Raw genomic sequence first — 21,037 nt, forward strand, 5'->3', positions numbered from 1 at the left:
TACATGAGAAAAAAGAAAGCAATGTGCTGAAATTGTTAGATTATTTATTTCCTAAGTCTTTGTGATGGATTCACAATTATTTCATCTTTTGGTAAGATGAGAATTGGCCCCAATACTAATTTACTGATGAAATACTTTAAGCCTAGAGGAAGTTCCTACATGCCAAGGAAGCACTAAATATCGACATTTTCTTTTAGTAATATGGTCATTTATCCAAATTGAGTCTGAGGGTGGTTGAGTAAAGAGCTCTAATAACCACAAATCGAAAAATGGCCAAACATTTAGTCCCAAACCTAATAATGCCTTCCTTGCTTTGACATCTGCTAATACATTAACTTTTGCTAGGAATATATGCTATCTTGAAGCCTTCAAATTTAGTTGCAATAGTGATGATGTCTTGCACAATAGGCTTCATTGTCAAGGGCAAGCAAGTGTATGACCTTGAATAATCTTCACCAACAGCTAGTTAGTTGTTTCAGCTTCCCCATATTTATAGCAATTTGCAAACATCTCCAGGGAAAATATTGCAACTAAAACGGAAAGGTATATTGGCATCCATATTTAGATGGGTCACAAAACGGGTTGATTTTTTTTCTGTTAAAATGGGTCAGAATGTGGGTCAATTTCACTTAAATTCCTCCTTCTAATCTGAACCATTTAATAGGAATAAGCCACGTGTCGATTTGTGGCGCCACACTACTGTGCACAGTAGAGGATTTTTTTTCCCTTATAATCACTTTGATTCTTGTTTTTTTTTTTCCTTTTCCAACTGTGATGCATCAACATTCAATTTGACACATGGTGGATTTGGGGGCTGCCAAGCATGGCAATTCAACTATTGTTTTGTTGGTGGGGATGTCTCAACTTTGAGATATTTTCTTCCATAGATCCAATATTCCCATGAGCTTTAGATGCCTTTTGTATCACTTCCTCCGTTGTCCAAATCCTCTTCCCTTTGACACTATCATTCTAGGCCCTCCATAGATTCCATGCTATAAAAGAAATGAGGCTTGGGGACCCCTTGGCTTCTTTAATCCCATTTTTTTGTAGTTTCTACAACCCTCTTACCCTAGAAGCCATAGATATGCTTAATTAATTGCACTTTAAAATGACAAAGAGCATTGAACCATACTAGTCTTGCAATTTGACAATGAAGTACCACAATGGATATATATTCCTTTACTTCTCCACACTCTCCAAAAATAGAGTCCATCTTAATAACCTCTAGAATTCAACCCAACCGTCGATGCTAGGTTGTCATTGCAAGATCTCCCTAAAACAATTTGTTAATCTTAGGCAAGGTAGAGCACTTCCATATTGTTCTCCATTGATCTAGCTCCATCCCATCCTATGTATGAGACCTTGAAGATGATGACGCCCTCATTTCTTCCCTCAAAAGTTTTTTCTCTTGAAGTTGGTATGCTGATTTTACTAAGAAGATGTTCACTTTGCTCTTTCTTCATGTCAATCGATTCTTTTGTGGAAATAAAGAGAGATGGATTAAAAGAATTGTTTTAGCCTCCTCTTAGAGAACCACTTATCTATGAATTTCACTTTCCAAATTCTTGTATCATTGTGAATGAGATCCTCTACCACCTCTAGTTCACACCCAATGCCTTCTTTGATGTGATTATGAAGCGTTATATATTCGGCACCATTGATCTTCCCAAATACTTATTTGGTTATCCTTGTCAATATCCCAAATAACATATCCTTGCTAATATCCCAAATTATCCCTTTTTTGAGCACCTCTCTCCCTTCCATAATGCTTCTCCATGCCTAAGAGGGATAGTTACCTTTTTTTGCCTTCACAAATGATGTTGATGGGAAATAAATAATCTTCATAGAATGTGCTTATTCCAAATTTGGCTCACTTAGCATCCTCTAAGCGACTTTATAAAGTAGAGCTCAATTGTATAAAAGTGGATCTCTAAATCCAGGGCTCCATGATCTTTCAGTTTTGAAAATCTTGTTGGGTTTGTGGGCTTAACTAACACCTGGTAATTTATCGGGCCCACATTCATTCAAGGGTATTACTAACATTTACTATTTTGGGAGTGGTTAAAGGTTAGAGTTTTATATTATAAATAGCTTCTTGGATCCCCGTAGCCATCACTCGTAATATTTGGGTTTGAGATTGTTTCTACAAACTCTCAAACAAATGATTCTCAATAGTGAAAGGCTTCGGAAGATTCAAGGGATTAAAGAAGGCGGATCTACGACAAGAACACTAGAGGTGTTTATTCATTTTCGCTTCCGTGATTATATTCATAACTCATTCTTTAATTATTATAGGAACAATATGGATCCTAGTGGATCCAACAATTGGTATCAGAGCCATTTTCTATAATAAATTATGATTATGAATTCTTAATTTCTATCGTTTGATTATCTAGGTATTTTGTTGGTTTTATTTTAGATTGGATCCAATGGGAGGATCCGAGGATCCAGGGTTTAATTAAAACCCTATAATATCTGTTGATTTGATTTATTATTAGGATCCAACTGGAGGGTTGTAATAATATGCATGAATTGTTAATCCATAAAAGTTTTTTTTATTATTATTATGTTTCTTTGATCTTTTGTGAAATTTTATGGTTTAGAATGATGAGATCTTAAATCCTGCCATTGTGGATCCAACATTATATGGCATGTATAACTGAGTAACTTCAAATTCTAATAACACTAAAGGGTGGTTACAAATCCATTCTCTCAATGGAGTAGGAATAACCACACTCTAGGTTTCTCTTTCTCTCTCTCGGTTCTGGTCTGAACGCAATAACTGTGCAAGTTCATCTTCTGGGTTCTAGTCTGAACCCAATAACTGTGCAAGTTCATCGTCTTTTAATTAATATTCCATCGATCCAAGGTTTCTTAATAAGTACACTCCTCATTCAAGTTATGCAATTTCTCTGTCTATAAATTTGTATATACTCATCGCGAGTATTCAAAATCTTTTAGTGTAATATGGCCATCTTTAAATGAAGTGAAAAAGGAGAGCAAGACAAATAAGAGCTCTCTTTTGGGTGGGTCCATAGCGATCCAAAGCAAGGTTTGGACTGTAATTATGAGGAATTATGAAGATTGGTACATGCATGGACTGATGTTATTGTTGTAATTTATTTATTATTGGTTGAATCCGATTTTATGAGTAATGAAGGATTATGGGAGTTATGGCCAAATATTTAAATAAATGTACTCATGTTAGTGTAGCCCAAGTGGGAGATTATTGGGTTTGTGGGCTTAATTAACACTGATCATTTATCTCGGCTCACATTCATTTAGGGGTATTACTAACATTTACTATTGTGGGAGTAGTTAAAAGTTAGGGTTTTATATTATAAATAGCTTATTGGGTCCCCTTAGCCGTCACTCATAATATTGGGGTTTAATATTGTTTCCACAAACTCTCAAACGAAGGATTCCAAATAATGAAAGCCTTGGAAGATCCAAAGGATTAAAGAAGGCAGATCTACAACAAGAACACTAGAGGTATTTATTCATCTACGCTTCCGTGATTATATTCATAACTCATGCTTTAACTATTATAGGAACAATATAGATCCTGATGGATCCAACAAATCTTCCATGACATCCAATGTATATGGTTTTTTGTTCATTCCTTCCCCGAAAGAAAGTTGTTGCATTTGCCTTCATTTTTTTGTGAATGGTCTTTGGAATCTTAAAGTGAGATGCAGTATAATTTGATGAAGGAAGTGGTACCGACTTGAGCATAATTTTGCTACCCATATGATTAAGGAGCTTCTTAGACCAACATTTGAATATATTCTTCATATTGTCACTAAGAGTGTAAAACAAGTCCACATTTGCAACACCAAACTTCGTTAGTAGGCCTAGATTTGCCATCCCTATAAAGACACCTTGAATATCTTTGGAAACCAACTTTTATCATTGGCAAAACATTTGAGCTGAAGCACATCTTCATTTCCTCCTATTTATCTCTCGTTCGAAAACCTTACAACGACACTCAATGCACTCTTTCAATGAGTATATGCTACTAAGTCTTACCTTGGAGAATAGTATGCAATCATTGGTAGACATGAGGTGAGTGATTGTTGTTCTTCCTTAAATGCTGATCTCCTTGACCAAACACTTTTCCTCCTTGAGTGCAATAAGATTTGACCAAGCAAAAAAAAACACAATACAAATAATTCCAAGGAGAGTTGATGAAAATCTTTCCCCTCCATTGTTGATGAAAGTGTATGTCACTGAAGAGATTAGGTCCATGAATTTGTCTCCAAGCCTAACTTGGAGAGAATGCATGGTTGACATAAACCTCTACTCCACTCTATCATATATCTGCTTCACGTCTTGCTTCAAAGCCACAACTGATTTCTTGCCCTTTGTCCTCTTCTTGAGATAGTGAAACGTCTCATGAGCTTTGAAGACATTGTATGAAATTATTTTTCCTTTTACAAAGATTGATTGTGAATGTAGTATCAATGTAGGAAAAAAATGGTTTAAGTCTCTTTGCTCTCACTTTTGTTACCACTATAGTTGCTACTCGGACTAGGTTTTTGGGCATACAATTAGTTGTGTAAATGAATAACTGAAATCCACTTTTGAATTTGCATTCATATCCCTCTAAGAGCCGAATCCATCCAAATACTAATAGGATGTGGATATTGTGATACTCATTTCCGATCGATTATTATCCATCCAATAAAATTTATAAGTATTTTTTTGGATTTATTTTTTTATGTTTATAAATTTTTACTTGAAATATGTAAATCTTTTTCTATTTCTATTAAAATAAATACAAAATTGCAAGTTTCTTAAATTTCAAACCTAACCCTCATAAATAAAATGGTAAAGACGTCAACAGGTAGTCAAAAACATGTATTCAATTTGTATTTTACCCATTTAAAAAAATAATTATCCAAATATCATTGAATAAGGTTGAATCCGTCCTAAAACTAATAGGATATTATCTAAATCCATCTAGATATGATAAGACATATATATATGGTATTGCGCGCCATTATTTGATTCGAGTACGATCCATTTTCACCACCACCTAAAATCCTCCACCATTTTCAAGTTGTCCTTTGGTACGATCCATTTTCACCACCACCTAAAATCCACCACCATTTTCAAGTTGTCCTTTGGAATGAGGCATACAAGCGTGTCATCTCCACAATGTCATCTTTTGCTTTTTACTCCATATGTTTGGTTTTTTCAATTGGGTAAGTCTCTCCTTCCTCTATCCATATTCAAGGTGTATTGCAATGCATCGAAAAGTTTCAAGATCTAGGAAATATGGAATGAGAATCCTGTGCGCGGCAACATTGGCAGATCTCTTTGATAGTTTTGATGATTTTTTTTACCCCTCAAATGTCACTTAGAGAAATTCGTGAGGTTCTTTTGGCATTCTTCGGGGCATTTTGTTGTTGTAGACCGCTTAAATCATTTGAGAGTAACAATACAAAGACCATCTCCTTGACCAAGTACTCCACCAAGGCATTTTGGTTGGATATAATCAATCTTGGACAATAGTACTTATAGGCAAGGTTTAAACTTTAAAGTAATCCATGAAACGATATGATCCTAGCCGATATAGATAATGATACATCTCTTTATTGAATTCTACTTAAATACATTGACTAGTTCGATACAATAGTCAATATGATACAGTAATACCAATATTATAAACCTTGTTTATAGGTGTAAGCAAACCCTAATATTTTGTCATTTTCAAGAGGAATTATTATCTCAGCATTGTCAAATATGGCAATTGACGTTTATGCATGTCACCAAAGTACTAGGCTATGCCTTCCTCCTACCTCAATGGAAAGAATTACTCTGACTTTTGTCCTCTTCTCATAATTTTGCTTGGGTCATGTGCATTTAAGCCAAGATTTCAAACCGTTAGATCCGAAATCTCGATCAAAATTGAATCTCGACTGTTGAATTTCAATGGTCGAGATAAAAAATATGTAGAACTTATCACCCTTCAATCCGTAGAACTTATCGAAGTATAGGCATTTTATAGGATTAAGCGAGATCCCCAGGAAAGCCAATGGAAATGAGAATGAAACTAAAAGAGATGATCATTGAAGAAGCCACATTGATGTCAAGTGTTCAGCATTGATCTAAACATTATTTCAACCAAACCAAAAGATGTGAGACAGATACAATGCCGTCGAAAACTAGGCGCGTCCAAGAATGTTTATCACCACTACAAGCTGAATAGAAAGAACACTAACAAAAAATTTGGGGTCATTTTAACTTATAAATCCAGCTACTTGAATAGTCCAAACACATGATAAGGTTTTGTATTACTATCAATATAATATTTTATTACTATAGGTGAAATTATCCTTGGGCTAGTTAAGGGCTGCAGAGGTTCCTAAGGTCCTCCTCCTTCGCATACCAGTTTGGTATCAACCTCGAAGCAAATGGATAGAGATCTTTATAGGAATTCCGGATGGTGCCCTCTGCTACTCCAGTTGCAAGTGATATATCTGCACAAAGTACCCCAATGACATGAATTTATTACGTAATCAAGTATTTCCATGTATGTACGGTACCGTGAAAATATAAAGGTGGTCTTAATTTGAACCTCTCAGAAGCTTCTTATCATCTGAGAGTTGAGTAATCATGTAAATAACTGCTGCTGCTACTGAGATGGGGCTCCTCCTACAATCATAAGAAGAAAATCAGTCCACAACAACTCAATAAGGCATCAAAACAAGTGAAGCATATACATTACTCCAACAAGAAGAGACAGGAAGACCAAAGTACGTTACCGAATTGAATGAGTCTGTGGATACATCCTACTTATTGGCAAAGCAGAACAGAAATTTAAACAAGAGAAAAAAAGAGGACTATATTTGATTGTACCCTATTCTTATTGGGTTTCTTAAATTCGTCTGATATGAGAACTTTAACAGCTAGTGTAATTCTAATATGGGTTGACTAGTGTGGACAAATAGGGACCATTAGATCTTAATGGGAGACCTAATGAGTTGCCTATACAAGGAGATGCCAAGTCCCTCATTTAACCCTAATCAATCATATCATTCTCTGCACCTAAGGAGAAAGTTTAGAGAGAGGGTTGTTCCATTAAGCTAGTGCTAAAAGGGGTGCTTAAAGGAGATCCTAGGGTCGATAAAGATCTTTGCAAGTAGGAAACTAAAGAATAAAAGATTCAGCTGTGCTCCTGATGCAAGACCAGTCCAGCAGCCCACAGCACTGTCAAGCTGCATGATTCGACAGTAGGGAAATTTTCATCATTTACGGCAGTCCAAGTTGAACCCCACTAGATCTAGTTGCAGTCAGAATTTTATTTAGAGTCCAATTCTGTCTTTGGTTCATTATTTTTGTCAGTCTATGTTCCATTTAAAATATAAGTCCTTACAGTTTCTAGTAGGAGTCTTTCAATAAAGGCTATAAATACATAGAGTAATGCTTGTAACCAAATCAGTTTGATGAATAAAATTGTTGAACAGAGAGTTACAGTAGAGATCAAGGATAAATTAGGGTTTCTAGGGTTTTCAAATGCAGGAAATCTCCTGCAATTCTTCATCCCCAGCCTTCCAGTTTGGTAAGCAATCATCCCTAACCTTCCCCCATTTTTCGACCTCCATTGCACCCCGTTAACCCCCCCCCCCCCCTTCAAACTTCAGCCCTACCCATTCAGCCCCTCTTCTTCCCCAAAACCTAAAATTCAAAACTCCCTATTCCCTCTACTGAATTCCCCCCCTTTTAGAATCACAATCCCCTCTAGCACTCTAGCCTCAGCCCCATTTACCTTCTGCAAAACCCTAGAAATTGAAACCCTAAATTTCCAAATCTCTAGAACCTCTAGCATTTGAATTTGAAACCAGAAACAGCAAGGTTCAGATTTGTATTTCAAAACCACAGCCCATAAATCCTAGACGAACCTAGTACAGCCCTCCTACAAACCCTAAACAGCCTATAATCATCTAAGTGCAGGGTTTTGCAAACCCTACTTTTCCTGCTATACATCAAGGATCCTTGATTCATCGGTCCTCAACCCAATATGCTACATCAGTTTCCAACCCTAAAGAAGAAAAACTATTTGTATTTGTTCTGTCACTATTTAAGGTGTTTTTGGTCGATTTATGCGATCCTCGTCAGATTTTATCTTACATGTATTATGACACCTAGCATAGAACTAAGGACCCATACAGAGGTTGTGTGACAATTTTTAGGGCTCCAAAACTGAACCCATGATCTTAGGATTTTATCTTACATGTATTATGACCCCTAGCATAGAATTAAGGACCCATACAGAGGTTGTGTGACAATTTTTAGGGCTCCAAAACTGAACCCATGAATCTTAGGCTATTTCTTCCCCAGTTTTCACGCAAAACTGTACAGCTTTTTGGCAATAACTTTTTCCCAGAAAGACTTTTGAGAATATGAAACCATGGTTGTATAGGTCTCAAAAAGAGTGGGCCACTCTGTTGAACCTACATACATAATATAAAGGAATAATGAGGTGGAAGGTGACCAGTCAATGAGTTAGACCTGAGCAAGGAACCTGGACCAGTCTGGTTCAAGTTGGATAGTCCAATTTAGACGTGGTTTATTTTGTTAAAACATTTTTCAATGGTTATATTAAATAATTTTGGTGATATTTAACAAATAAGTCACCCAAGTTATAACAAACCAAAATGCTATACAATTACTATTTTTTTAATTTTTGGCTAAAACATAAGGAATTTTAAGGCGTGCTCTTAAGGCTTTATGCTAGACGCTTGAAACCATTTTCAAGAACTAATTCCACTTTTATCTAGATGAACATATAATATAACATGTTTATTGCTTTACAATTTTCGTTGTTAGGCGGCTTTTTGGCATGGCTTATGGTTTTATATTGTGAGCATGTTTCATATGATTATTATGGAATTATGATGTGTACAATATGCATACTTTATAAAGTTTGATTATCTTTTGATAAACCCAAACATTTTCTAAATGATATATTAGCATGTATTGTGACTTAATAAAAATCTAGCCCCTTGCCATTCAATTTAGATTTACAACTAATATTGTTTTGTGGATAACCTAAAACATATCCCTATATGAAAGAATTTCATAAATTTAATTGTGGGTAACTACCAAATTGGCATTCATTGTCACGTTTGTGAAATATCAATCAAATACGTAATGGGATGTCTCCTATACACCCAAAAGTGGTCCTTATGTATTGTCATTGAGAGGGTGACGTATACAACATGCGATGGGGAATTAACTAATCCAAGAAATTTATATACCCAATACTGGTATTTCGAAGGTTAGAGCGTTCACATGACTACTAATATGTCAAAAAGAATCATAATTGTACGTCATGAGTTCTGCCCAAAAGTGTTTGCATGATAATACCTGTGCACTTTCTAAGAATTTATTTTACAATGTTTAAATTACATATTACTCACATTGTGCTAATGAAGTATATATTATCTGCTTTTCAGTGAACAATAATATGGTTACTATTGAGATCCTTACAGGTTCAATATTTTAAGGTATGGAAGAGGATGTATTAGTTGTTGCTAAGGAAATGACAGATGTCCACACATTCTTGATTACTAAGAATCAGCATATTTGACTTAAAATATAGGAGATGAAAAGTTGGTTCATATGGCTTGGGAGAAAAGTAACAATATTTGTTTATTATCCATAAAGAGGTCTATCAAGGAAAACTTAAAGGGTGGTTTACCCATTGAGTGCATTGCTAAGGAGTTGTTGGATGCAATGGCACAGAGTATAGGGTCTCATCTAATGTTGAAACAAGTACATTTCTATCGGTACTCTTTAGCATGCATATGATAGTTCTAAAGGAGTTATGGTCTTTGTCTTAAGATGGTTGATTTTCAAATCCTAGTATTGTCCATCATGCCCTTAACATCTTTCCACCTGAATTTAGGATTATAAAGATCAATTACAATTTCGAAAACGAAACCTAATTCGTAAAAGGCTTAATCTTTAGAATTCTAGCTAAAGAAAGAAAAAAAGAAAAAAGAAGAAGAAAAAAGCCCATGTAGCATTGTTTGCATTTAAAACCAACCATGAGGGCAAGAAGTTTAAGAACCATACTCATAAGGATGCTCAAGGTAAAGACAAAAAATCTGGTTAGATTAACAATATGGGAAACAAGAAAGCTTCTTTAAAGAAGGGAGATGACCGTTACTTTTTCTATAAGAAGAGATCCTCCACCCACATGGAGAGAAAATTTTCCAACCCAAATGATTGGATTCTTGACACGCGTTCAATCTCAAAGCAAGATCCTCTTTTTTAAATAAATTAGCTAAAGAATTTAACACCATCAATCATCATTTGCTAATTTACTTAAAAGGAGGATCTTGCATTGAGATTGGACATGCGTCAAGAACCAACTATGTGGATTAAAAATTTCCCCTCCATTTGGGTAGAGGATCCAGACTCATAAGAAGAAGGGTTACATTAATGCTGATTGTACCAAGCATAAGGCTTGGTTAGCCAAATGTGAGAATAAAGATATTGATTGATTCTTTGTCTTCCTCTTCTTTATAAACCTTTGTATTATGGAAGTAACATAATTAATTGCACCACTATCTAGTCACCAAAAACTATATGGGACTAGAGAAAAATTAGATTCACAAACAATATCCAAAGAATCAATACATTTATTCTTATGTATGTCTAACCACGCCTTGTACCTAGTCAATCTTTATGTGACCCTTTCAGAGAAAGCAATGTTCATCGCAATTCTTTAAGAAGCTTCCTAAGTTGTTAGTTTGATATGTCTCTTCGTCTTTACCCTAAGCATCTTAAGAAGTATGGTTTTTAACTTTTTACCCTGATAGGCGTGGTTTACCCTCATCGCAATTCTTTAGTTCCTCTTCTTCAGCTATAACCCTAGGGATCAAGTCATTCTAAACCAAGTTTCATCTTGAGAATTGTAATTGATGTTTATAATGCAAAACTCAAGCGAAAAGGTGTCAAGGGCATTGATGGCAATACAAGGGTCAAGAAGAGAAGCGCTAAGGACCTTGAGTTTGGTTTGAAAATCAATCATCCTAATGACATAATCCCTGACTCCTTCAAAACCACCATACCTCATGTTAAAGAGACCCTGCAAAAGTGTACCCATTTTAGCATTAGATGAGACAATACCTCTGTGTTGCTACATCAAATAACTCTTTAGAAGTGCATTCAGTGGGTAAACCACTCTTCAAGAGTTCCTTGATAGACCTCTTCATAAACAGTAACTAGCTACGTTTAGTCTTCTCCTAAGAAGCGTGAACAAGGTTTTCATCTTCTGTACTATTCTTAGTTACATCCGCTAATTTCTTAGTAATTAAGGATGTGTGGACATTTTCTATTTCCATGGCAAGCAATACAGACTCCTTCCATTTCATAAAATTTAACCCCGCAAGAATCTCAATATTAACCATATTATTGTTGACAAAAAATGTGCTTGAAAGCAAACAATACATACTTTATTAGCACAATGTGGGTAATATGTAACTTAAAACCTTATAAGTATATTCCTAAAGAGTGCACGGATCACATCATGCAAACACATTTAGCAAAATTCATGACATACAATTGTTATACTCCCTAACATATTAGTGGTGACAAACGATCCAACCTTCGAAAATTTACCACCTTTGGGTGTATAAACTTTTGGATCAATTAACTTCCAACCATATGTTGTATATGTCACCTCTTAATGCCAATAGCTACCACCTTCGGGCATAAAAAAGTACATTAGCACTAAGAGATATCTCATTAATATAATACATATGTGATTGATATTCCACAAACCTAACCATGAGTGCCACTTAGGCAGTCACCCCCAATCAAATTAATGAAATCTCTTATATAAAGACATTTTTTTATGTTATCCACAAAACCATATTAGTTTTAATTTTAAGTTGAAAGGCGAGGGGTTGGATTGCCCATCAAATCATAATACATGCTAATACATTATTTGAAAGAGGCTTGGGATTAGCAAAAGGCAACCAAACTTTATAAAATATGCATATTATACTCATCATAATTACACAATAATGATATGAAACATACTCACAATATGAAACCATTATCCAAAATACAAGAATTATGCCAAAAAGCCACCCAACAGTAAAAGTACCAAAACCATAAACAAGGGATATTATGAGTTCACCTATATGGAAGTGGAAGTAGGCCTTGAAAATAGTTTCATTGTGTCTTGAAGGGTCAAAACATAAAATGCTAAAAGCACACCTCAAAATTCTTTATGGCTTGGCCAAATATTAAACTAAAGTAATAAGTGTATAGCATTTTGGTCATGACAGAACGACCGAGGTAACATATTAAAACTAATTAATTAAAGCATTTAAACCAATTTTAATAAAAAGGACCAAACCTGAACCAAAATATCCAACCAAAACTAAACTGCATTGGTCAACTCAAGTTGACTCAACTAGGTCTCCAAGTTGATCCATCAAGTTGGTTAATTGGGTCATGGAGTCAACTTGGGCTTGACTGGTCAACTAGCCACCCCATTATTCCTTTATCTAATTATTAATTAATACTTAAACAGAATGTCAGGAAATAGACCTGCCAACCAACAGTGGCCCACGCTGCTCACCATGTATCGAAGTTTTCGTCCTTTCAAGACCTATAAACCCATGGTTTTGGATTTTCAAAACTCTTCCTATAAAAAATGGTTATAGCAAATATATATATATATATATATATATATATATATATATATGGTTTTTGCTAAAACCCAAGGAAGAAAAATTGAAACAACGCAAGTTTGATTTTGGAGCCCAAAAACTCGTCAGACAACCTTTGTATGGGTCCTTAATCAATTCTATACTAGCTCCTACACCACATGTGGATAAAATCTAATCAGGATCTCATAGATTGTTAAAAACACCCTAAATAGTCCCAAAACAAGTACAAGAGCGTACCTTCTTAGGATCCATTGAAGACGACTAGGAACCTAGCAAAATCTCTCATTCTTTAATCTTTTTCAATTAAAGATCCCCATTGAGACATCTCTATTGACGCAGTATCTTCTCCTTTAAGCTCCCCTTTAGCACTAGCTCAATGGAACGACAACTTTCTGAACTCTCTTTATGTGTAAAGAATTATATGCCATTGGTTTAAGTAAAAGGAGGGACCTAGCATCATCTTATATAGGCAAATAAACAAGTCTCCCATTAAGATCTAATAATCCCTATTTGCCCACACTAGCCAACCTATACTAGAATTTATAATAGTTGTGAGTCTCCCATATTAGACCAATTCAGGAAACCCAACAAGAGTATGACACAATCAAATATAGACCACTTTATGTGGAATATCCTTAAATATTATAGCAACCTCACCTTTGTGCCAAGGCTCACCCTCTATAATACAATGCACACACCATCTCCCATGAATAGCTCTAATCTATTAACAAATTATATATTTTAGGAAGTGATAAGATCATAATGGAGGTAGTTAGCGTAGAATTAACCGAGACAACTTCAGTATGGCACCGTTTGTTTGCTAAGTCTGAAGTGGGGTGGGAAAAGTTTGAAAAAGTAAACTTTTCCATAAAATCGCATAGTGTGGGTTGTTTGGTTCACTAGGGTGGGAAAGTTGGTAGACAAGCTTCCTTAATTTGATAAAATTTTGTGAAAAAGTGTAGAAAACAACAAAGTGGGGCCCACCTTTCAAACTTTTCCACAAAATCATTTCCTTTCCTATTCCCCTACACCATTACATATGGGTCCCACATGTTTACTTTTCCCACCCCACCTTTGCAAACAAATGGTGCCTATTTGACAAGACTCCACCCACCATGAGGGAAATTTATCCAGTCCATTTCTGACCATCCATTTCCTTGTAGATGTATGATATGTGTCCCAACATCTTATCAAATGATTGAAATCCATTTATAAGTCACCTCAAAGAGTTGTGATTAAATTTATTAAAAAAAATGATGTGACTTGTAAATGGACCTCAACCTTTTGATGTGATGTTGGGACATATGTCACACATCTAAAAGGAAATGGATGGTCCATTTACTTGTCAAAAATGGACTGGTCCCACCATGAATACGTAAAAGAGATTTGGAGATCAACCTTGGAAGCCAGTGGCTTTAAGATTAGTGAATGAAGATGAAGAAATGTAACTTTTAGTCTAATGATAATGGACACTATCATGGTGCGGATTGGGAGTTGAGAACTACCGCAAAGTGACTGATTCAGACATTTGAGGCAATCATAAATAAAGAAAGTGACACAAAGAATGATATTTCTACTGAAATTTAAGTGAGATAGATGAAGCAGAGATGCTCATCAAGATTGTTGTGTAACTAATGTATTCCTTTAAAGCTTAATAACTAAGATGAAAAAAGCAAGAAATAAGCATACTAGACTGGGCTAAGGAGATCCCCTGAATAACAACAAGCCTTAAGAGAGTTGTTTAATGTGATACGGTCACATTCAGTAAAAGTCTAGAGATGGCCCCAGTAAGGAGGAGAAACATAAACCTGATTGGTGAAGCCAAGACAGCTAGGGTCAGCCCAAAATGAGTCAAATGACCATAGGAAAGGGCATAAGGATACACATAGTATAAGCTTTGTATTTAGTATGACGTAAAATAGAGCCTTTTGGAGGGAAAGTACAAATGAAGGAGTACGGGCCCCACTTACCTATGATCTGACTAGTTGGACGGAACCTTAACTGTCTTATGTCTTTCTTTTCCCCTTTTATTTTCCATTTTTCATTTGTCACTTCCCAGTTTTCATTTCCCATCTCCTTTTCCCCTAGTTTACCTACTTTGTTGTATGAATCCGTGTGGCCGACCCCATTAGAATAAAATTTCCACACGTCGATAAAAATGATAAATCTACACAAACCAACTTTGAAAATTTTATTTGTAAAATTTCCAGTATAAGAGTTAATAAACTAACAATACAAAGTTCTCCAGGTTTCAAGACTGTCTAATGACAGAGAAGTAAAGCAGTAAAGACAGTCATGATTAAAAATCAAATACAGAGCTCCATAAAAATAACAACACTCGTTTCTAGAACAAGGGTAAATTATAAATACCTGATATCCAGCTCTTCAGACTTCTGAACAGCTTCTTGGGCAGCTTTAACTGCTTGATTAGTCATGCCCAGGTGAGAACAAAAACGTCTCTGCCAATAGGTTGACAGTAACATTAACAGTGGTGGATTAATCATGGAAAATGCAACATCATGATAACTAGAAAACAATTCATGCACAGATATAGTGCATCTGATACTAAGAAACCACTAAGGTTCCATAAGTAGCTAACTCACCAGAAAATCTCCCGCATGGATAGTTCCCATCTCCATCGATTGACCCATCTCTACCTCCAGTAGTTTCACAATGTATTCTTTTGCCCGGCCAATTTCCTTCTTTGTGGCACCATTGGCAACAGAGCAAATTTCTAGTTGAAATCCACAGGTTCAGGGAAGCTCATACACATTGAGAAAGATAAATCAGGAAGCATCCAGGTATTAAGGTAGCTTAAGCTGTACCCTTTACAGTGCGAGGTTTGTCCTCTTGGCGACAAGCAATATACAGGCAAGCAGCCAAAATTGCATCCTGATTTCTTCCTCTAATAGACTTTTGATCTTCTACCTTCTTGTATATCTCGTTAGCCCGGTCCTTCAAATCACAATTATAAAACCATCACCAGAAGACACAAGAATACTCCACATTAAACAGCCACAAAACCATATCAAAACTATTAATAGTCATGCTCAACTTTCAAAAATTTTATGATTTTTTCTTTAAAAAAACTAAAGATATAAAATCTACAGCAAATACAAGATATTTCCATTTCACTGCAGAGATACATCTGCAGAGAATTGATAGCCATTATCATGGGAAGAGAATACATCTCATCCACATGTTCTGCTGGCTGAAAAAAGAAAAACAAATTCATATTGAATATAGGGTTGCACTCTCTCTCTCACTTTCTTTTCCTCTGCTTTTCTCTACTCAAATCTGAAACTTCGCTTTAGTGCTAAATCCACCTGCATGGCCAACAACTCAAGATTCAACTGAAGACGCCTGATGAGGTCTGTTAACCAATCAGCGTGGTTATAAACTTCCTTTGACTTTTAAGCTTATATTTAATGGACTAATAGCCACTTGATTGAAGTTGCAGTTCTCTTAGTTGTACTAAAATCAGGACCATACCTCTCAGCCCTAGTGGCTGGACTATAAACTTGATGTAGCAGGATTATGGCTAAAGCAGTAGCCTTCTCATGACTGGAATGATTTATCTCATGACTGGAATGATTTAAAACAGGCTATACAACCCAGGCCAAGAAAAATCATGTTCACATTTTGGATTTGGTTCAGAAGTTACAGATATATCATAGACTTCCGGATAGTATCAAATGCAGACTCCATTTTTTGTTTTAGAATACCGTCGGCAACTATAAACATGTAATTACTGCTCCCATAGAATACAAATGTGTAGACTGATGTAAATCAATCCAATAAAAGTCAGCACCTATAAACACGTAATTTTTTTTAAGTACTGTAACTAAAAAAATGTACTACTTTTTCAGCCCAGGGCAACCTGAACCCTGGTTTTTTACTTTTTGACTCTTGCATCATCTCTGTTGAAAGCCACAGACCTGCAAAAAAATCTTAGTTCCCTTCGGTAGCCAGGTCAAGTTTCAAAAATTAAACCCAAATTCCACAAGTCTCTAGGATTATAGTGGAATGGATTCTAGACAGCGAAGAACTGTGAACCCTGTCCTAAGTTTCAGGTTTCATGTGATTTAGGGCCAAGCGAAAGAAAGTTGAATTGAATATTTCCAGGGCAACACAATCAAATATGACTGCCTTCATTTTTCACCATCTAAGCATCAGTTTCGTATCATATACGAGTTCCAAGTACACCAAGTTCCAGCCAGCCTTTGACCAGTTGTCAGCCTCATTGACAGGCTGGTCCTTCAATTATTGATTTTCTCTGTTTCTCCCTATTGTTCTTTAAATCTGGGGCACTTTGATTATGTGATATGGGCTATTTAATAAATTTATCATTAAGTCCTAACAGGTTATTAGGACAGATCAGGAGGAAACAGCCCAAAATTCAATTGGAAATATTCATTCCCCAAAAATTAATTTCACCTTGGCGGTGCAACTTAGTGGTCACAAGGAAATTCTTTGACATTGATGATAACATGTGTGCTGGCCATGTGATAATCAATTATTGGATTTTCACATGATAGATAGTTTCATGTACATTGTACATATTACATAAGCAATTTGGGTAATTATGTTGCAGACAATTTCCTCTCCCTTATCCCAGACAAACCACAATATTCAAAGAACTTCAAAAGCATGTGAAACTAATTACTCAGTATGAATACTAATACCCTAAAAATACCCTTACATGAAATAATTATGAAGACAGTAAAAATTCTAGTTTACCTTAATTGTTGCCACAAGGCCCAGCCTGAAACAAAAAAATTGAATATTAACACCAGTTATATTTACTGTTAACTTCATTTGATGAAAATATAACTTAATAAGATCAAAATAATTCCATCCAAACATATTTTGACATGACCTTGAGAAAGAAAAAAATATCAAGATAAATTTCATGATTCGACTTCTACATCTAGCTATAGCATCATGTGCACTTCATATAACATATTTTCCCATCTTTTCGATCTTCTTGTCAAAAGAGAAGCATCTTGAGCATACAAAGCGTAAGAACACTAAAATTGAGCTGCCTTTACTACTACAAGTGGAAGAGGTAAGGTGGACCAAATCATGCAGGTCGATGAAATTGCACTAACTAGTAACCTAATTCTGGTTCATCTAAATTCCCAGGTAATATCTACTCTTTCTTATAAGCCTAATAAGAGTGGCTGCGGTCAAGGTGGTGGTGCGCCTAACTTTCAAAACGATCAACCATTGTTTGCAATAAAATTTGTGGAAAAATACTACCATTTGGCTTTGAGCTGTCATCATTGTTTTTAACTAGCCTATGCAGCAAAAGATGTGGTTTCTTCCTTAAAGTTCTTCGTCTTGCTGATAATCCGGTATTCAGATATTGATGTGACAAATCGTATCTATATTATTCTTCCAGATATATCATAATGATTCGACTCTAACCAAGTTATCCGTAAAGTTGGCAATCAACTCAATATTAAGTCTTAGTTTGTTATTTTCCTTAACATTTTTACATGTACCTACACTACAAAGAATTCTTCTATGGTTTTCAAAAGATTAGAAACTTTGTATTTGAGTTTGACACTACTGCTTTTGTATTAAAGATTTGAAGACTGGGAAAATACAGCTAAAAGGACTGAATAGGAGAGGATTTGATGCAGATCCAGCACCAAGGAGGGCATTATTAGGAAAAAAACCTAGGGTTGATATACATATGGAATGGACCTTCAACTTGGGTTTCCCTTGAAATCAGCCAACTTAATGGACCTAAAACATGGGTACATTTGAGTACAGAATTCCCCATACTTAGTTATTTTATGTCTTTTAATCAAGTTAGCTACTTAGTTATTTTTTTTATCAAGTTAGCCATTAGCTATTTGTTAACAATTTATTGCCTTTTAAAGGTCTCCATGATTTGGGGGTCCTACTTAAGTTCAAGTGTCCTTGGTTTATTTTTACATCTTTTAGTCAAGTTAGCTATTATTTTTATGATTTATATCAGTTTATTAGCTTCTAAAGTCCTTCATGATTTAAAGGTCCTACTTAAGTTCAAGTGTCCAAGTTTTGTTTTCTATGTCCTGCAGGTTTTCAAGTCCTAAACCAACAACAGATACCATTGCAAGGTTTATCGGCAATCAATAACACACCATGCCTAGAGAAAAAGATTAAAAAGAAGATGGGATGAACAGAGCTTTTATTCTTGTTTTGCTAAATTTGTTATCAGCTATTGCTGTTGCTGTTTGAGATTTTGTCTGATCTGGCTCTAAGATTGAATTGGTAGCTTGGCATTTAGAGTCCAGGAGGCTTGGGATCCTTGGTGTTTAGGTTCCTGGTGGTTTAAGTCCAAGATCTGAGCCATGACTTTGGATTCAACCTATGCTTTCTCCTATCCCACACTCGCCAGTGAGGACAACAGCAACTCAGCTTGAGGACTAGCTCTTTGCCTCTTCCACATCCCCACCTTTCCCCCTTCTCTCCTTCTCTTGAGCCCTAAGCCACCCAACAGAGGTCCACTCTAAACCCAATGTCCAATATCTCTAAATTCCACCATAAGAAGCCAATCAAACTTCATACACAGCACCTACTCCACCCCCTTGACCTTCGATCCGACCCCACTCAATTCCAATCTTCAAACCCTACAAACCAGCAAGCTCTTGAAATTTCATGACCTTGAGATCCCAAAATGGAGCTCTCTCCTAAACTGGCGATCCAAAACCAACCAAACTTAGACAACATCTTCTATACTCTCGATCCAAGTCCCACCCCATTCCTAAGTTTAAAACTCCTTTCCCATTGCAAAGATATCACCTTATACCCATCCCATCTCAAGAAACTCCATAAGCCTTTCGTTTTGATTGCTCTCTACTAATTATCAACCCATTAGGAGTCATCCTCCATTACTACACCCTTCCATCAAACAGTAAAAAAAAAAAAGGGCGTACCCAGTGCCGAAGCTCACACTGTGGGGTCTGGGGAAGGGACTTTCTAGGCCCCATCAAACAGTATTCAACTTATTAGGAGTCATCTTCCGTTACTACACCCTTCCATCAAACAGTATTCCTATTTCAATTTAAATCCTAAGCCTCTCATCTAAGATCACTGCGTAAAGGCATCACATACGCCACTACCAAATTACCCCAAACCCTTATTTTATAATCCCATAGAACTGGTTCTATTACAGATCTTGGTTATTGAATCCTCATTCAATTGAGGCTATTATACCAGAGAATATCACACTGATGGGAATTAGATGAAAGACGATATGGACAAATGAAATGAGGAAAGTAACAGCAAAATGAGAAACAGAAGTGGATAAAAGTAGAAAGAAGGAAGCAAAGATCAGCCATTCAGGATGATCTCAACTTAATGTGGATAAACCCTCCAGAGAAATCGAGGTAGTTTCAAACTGGCTACAAGGACATCCAATGATAATTACATGCCCTGCTATACATTAGATCATACTTAAAACTTATACAATGTCAGGGAAACTAATCTCTTTCACGAAGCAAGGATCATTCGATGCAGTGAAATATTTAAGATTTTAATAGGTTCATTAAGTTCGCTAATTGAATTGGACCCCTCTGAACGGAAAGTATGAAGTGTTCAACACGCAACATATTTACATATCTCAAAGTTTCATAAACTAATTGCACCATCTTTAGTGAATAGATGGATCCAGTTCCTTGACTCGCAAGTATAAATTTTCACTAACTTTTTAGATAAATAATCACAAAAAGTGGAAAATTCACGAATTCGATTGGGTTAGAACTAGACGAAGATGAGGTTGTAAAGCAGCACACCTGTCGGACATAGTGGCGATGGTTTTGAAAGCGAGGATAAGCGACCTATCAGGATTCGAACCTCGATTCTGCCAACGGCCGAGAGAAGAAGAGAGGAAGTCACCGGAAGCGCCGTTAGGTTTGGATATGACGGTGGAAAGGCCACCATCGGTTAGGAGAGGGTTAGAAGGACCACCAACACGAACAGGATCATTATCTCCAGATTCGTTAGCAAAAGTTCTCCACTCGGAGGTCTCATCGATGGAATGGGCTTCAAGAACAAGACCACATTCTGAACAAACGGTATCACCGGCGGAATGGTCGAACACCACCTCTGTGTTCTTCTTGCAATCAGAGCAGTAAACGTCCATGATCGATAGATCGAAGAGCTTCTGCAAGTTAGCTTCAGGTGTTGGATTCGATGTTCGCAGAACTCTGCAAGGAGAGGAATAGCGAAACTAGTTTGGTTCGAAATCGAAGTCTTCGAACAAAACAAAACGTTAGTCCCCTGAAAAGATATAAATAGCATTTTAGCAATTTAGCAGGGCTGAAGAAGGATACAGTTGGTATTTC

The 21,037-nt window shown here is 36.1% G+C and overlaps 1 protein-coding gene across 1 annotated transcript; it reads right to left on the reverse strand.

Annotated features, from left to right (window-relative positions):
- Positions 1-5,662: 5,662 nt before the first annotated feature.
- Positions 5,663-20,958, reverse strand: LOC149001858 (transcription initiation factor IIB). The gene is made up of 7 exons (XM_089136512.1): positions 20,486-20,958; positions 17,439-17,463; positions 15,524-15,653; positions 15,302-15,432; positions 15,069-15,157; positions 6,584-6,660; positions 5,663-6,485 (listed from the first exon to the last, which is right to left on the reverse strand). Exons 1-7 carry the CDS (start codon positions 20,833-20,835, stop codon positions 6,352-6,354), a joined length of 936 nt encoding a protein of 311 aa, XP_088992638.1. The 5' UTR covers positions 20,836-20,958; the 3' UTR covers positions 5,663-6,351.
- Between the last annotated feature and the right edge of the window lie 79 nt (positions 20,959-21,037).

The sequence above is a fragment of the Hakea prostrata genome, chromosome 10 (assembly GCF_041222555.1).
Source record: "Hakea prostrata isolate BN-2017 chromosome 10, UWA_Hpros_2, whole genome shotgun sequence".
NCBI lineage: Eukaryota > Viridiplantae > Streptophyta > Magnoliopsida > Proteales > Proteaceae > Hakea > Hakea prostrata.

Coding starts and splice junctions, on each gene's coding strand:
- LOC149001858 (XM_089136512.1), bottom strand. CDS start 20,835: ATGGACGTTTACTGCTCTGATTGCAAGAAGAACACAGAGGTGGTGTTC. Junction 17,464..20,485: donor ATCGCCACTATGTCCGACAG/GTGTGCTGCTTT, acceptor TTTTTGTTTCAG/GCTGGGCCTTGTGGCAACAA. Junction 6,486..6,583: donor TGATAAGAAGCTTCTGAGAG/GTTCAAATTAAG, acceptor TACTTTGTGCAG/ATATATCACTTGCAACTGGA.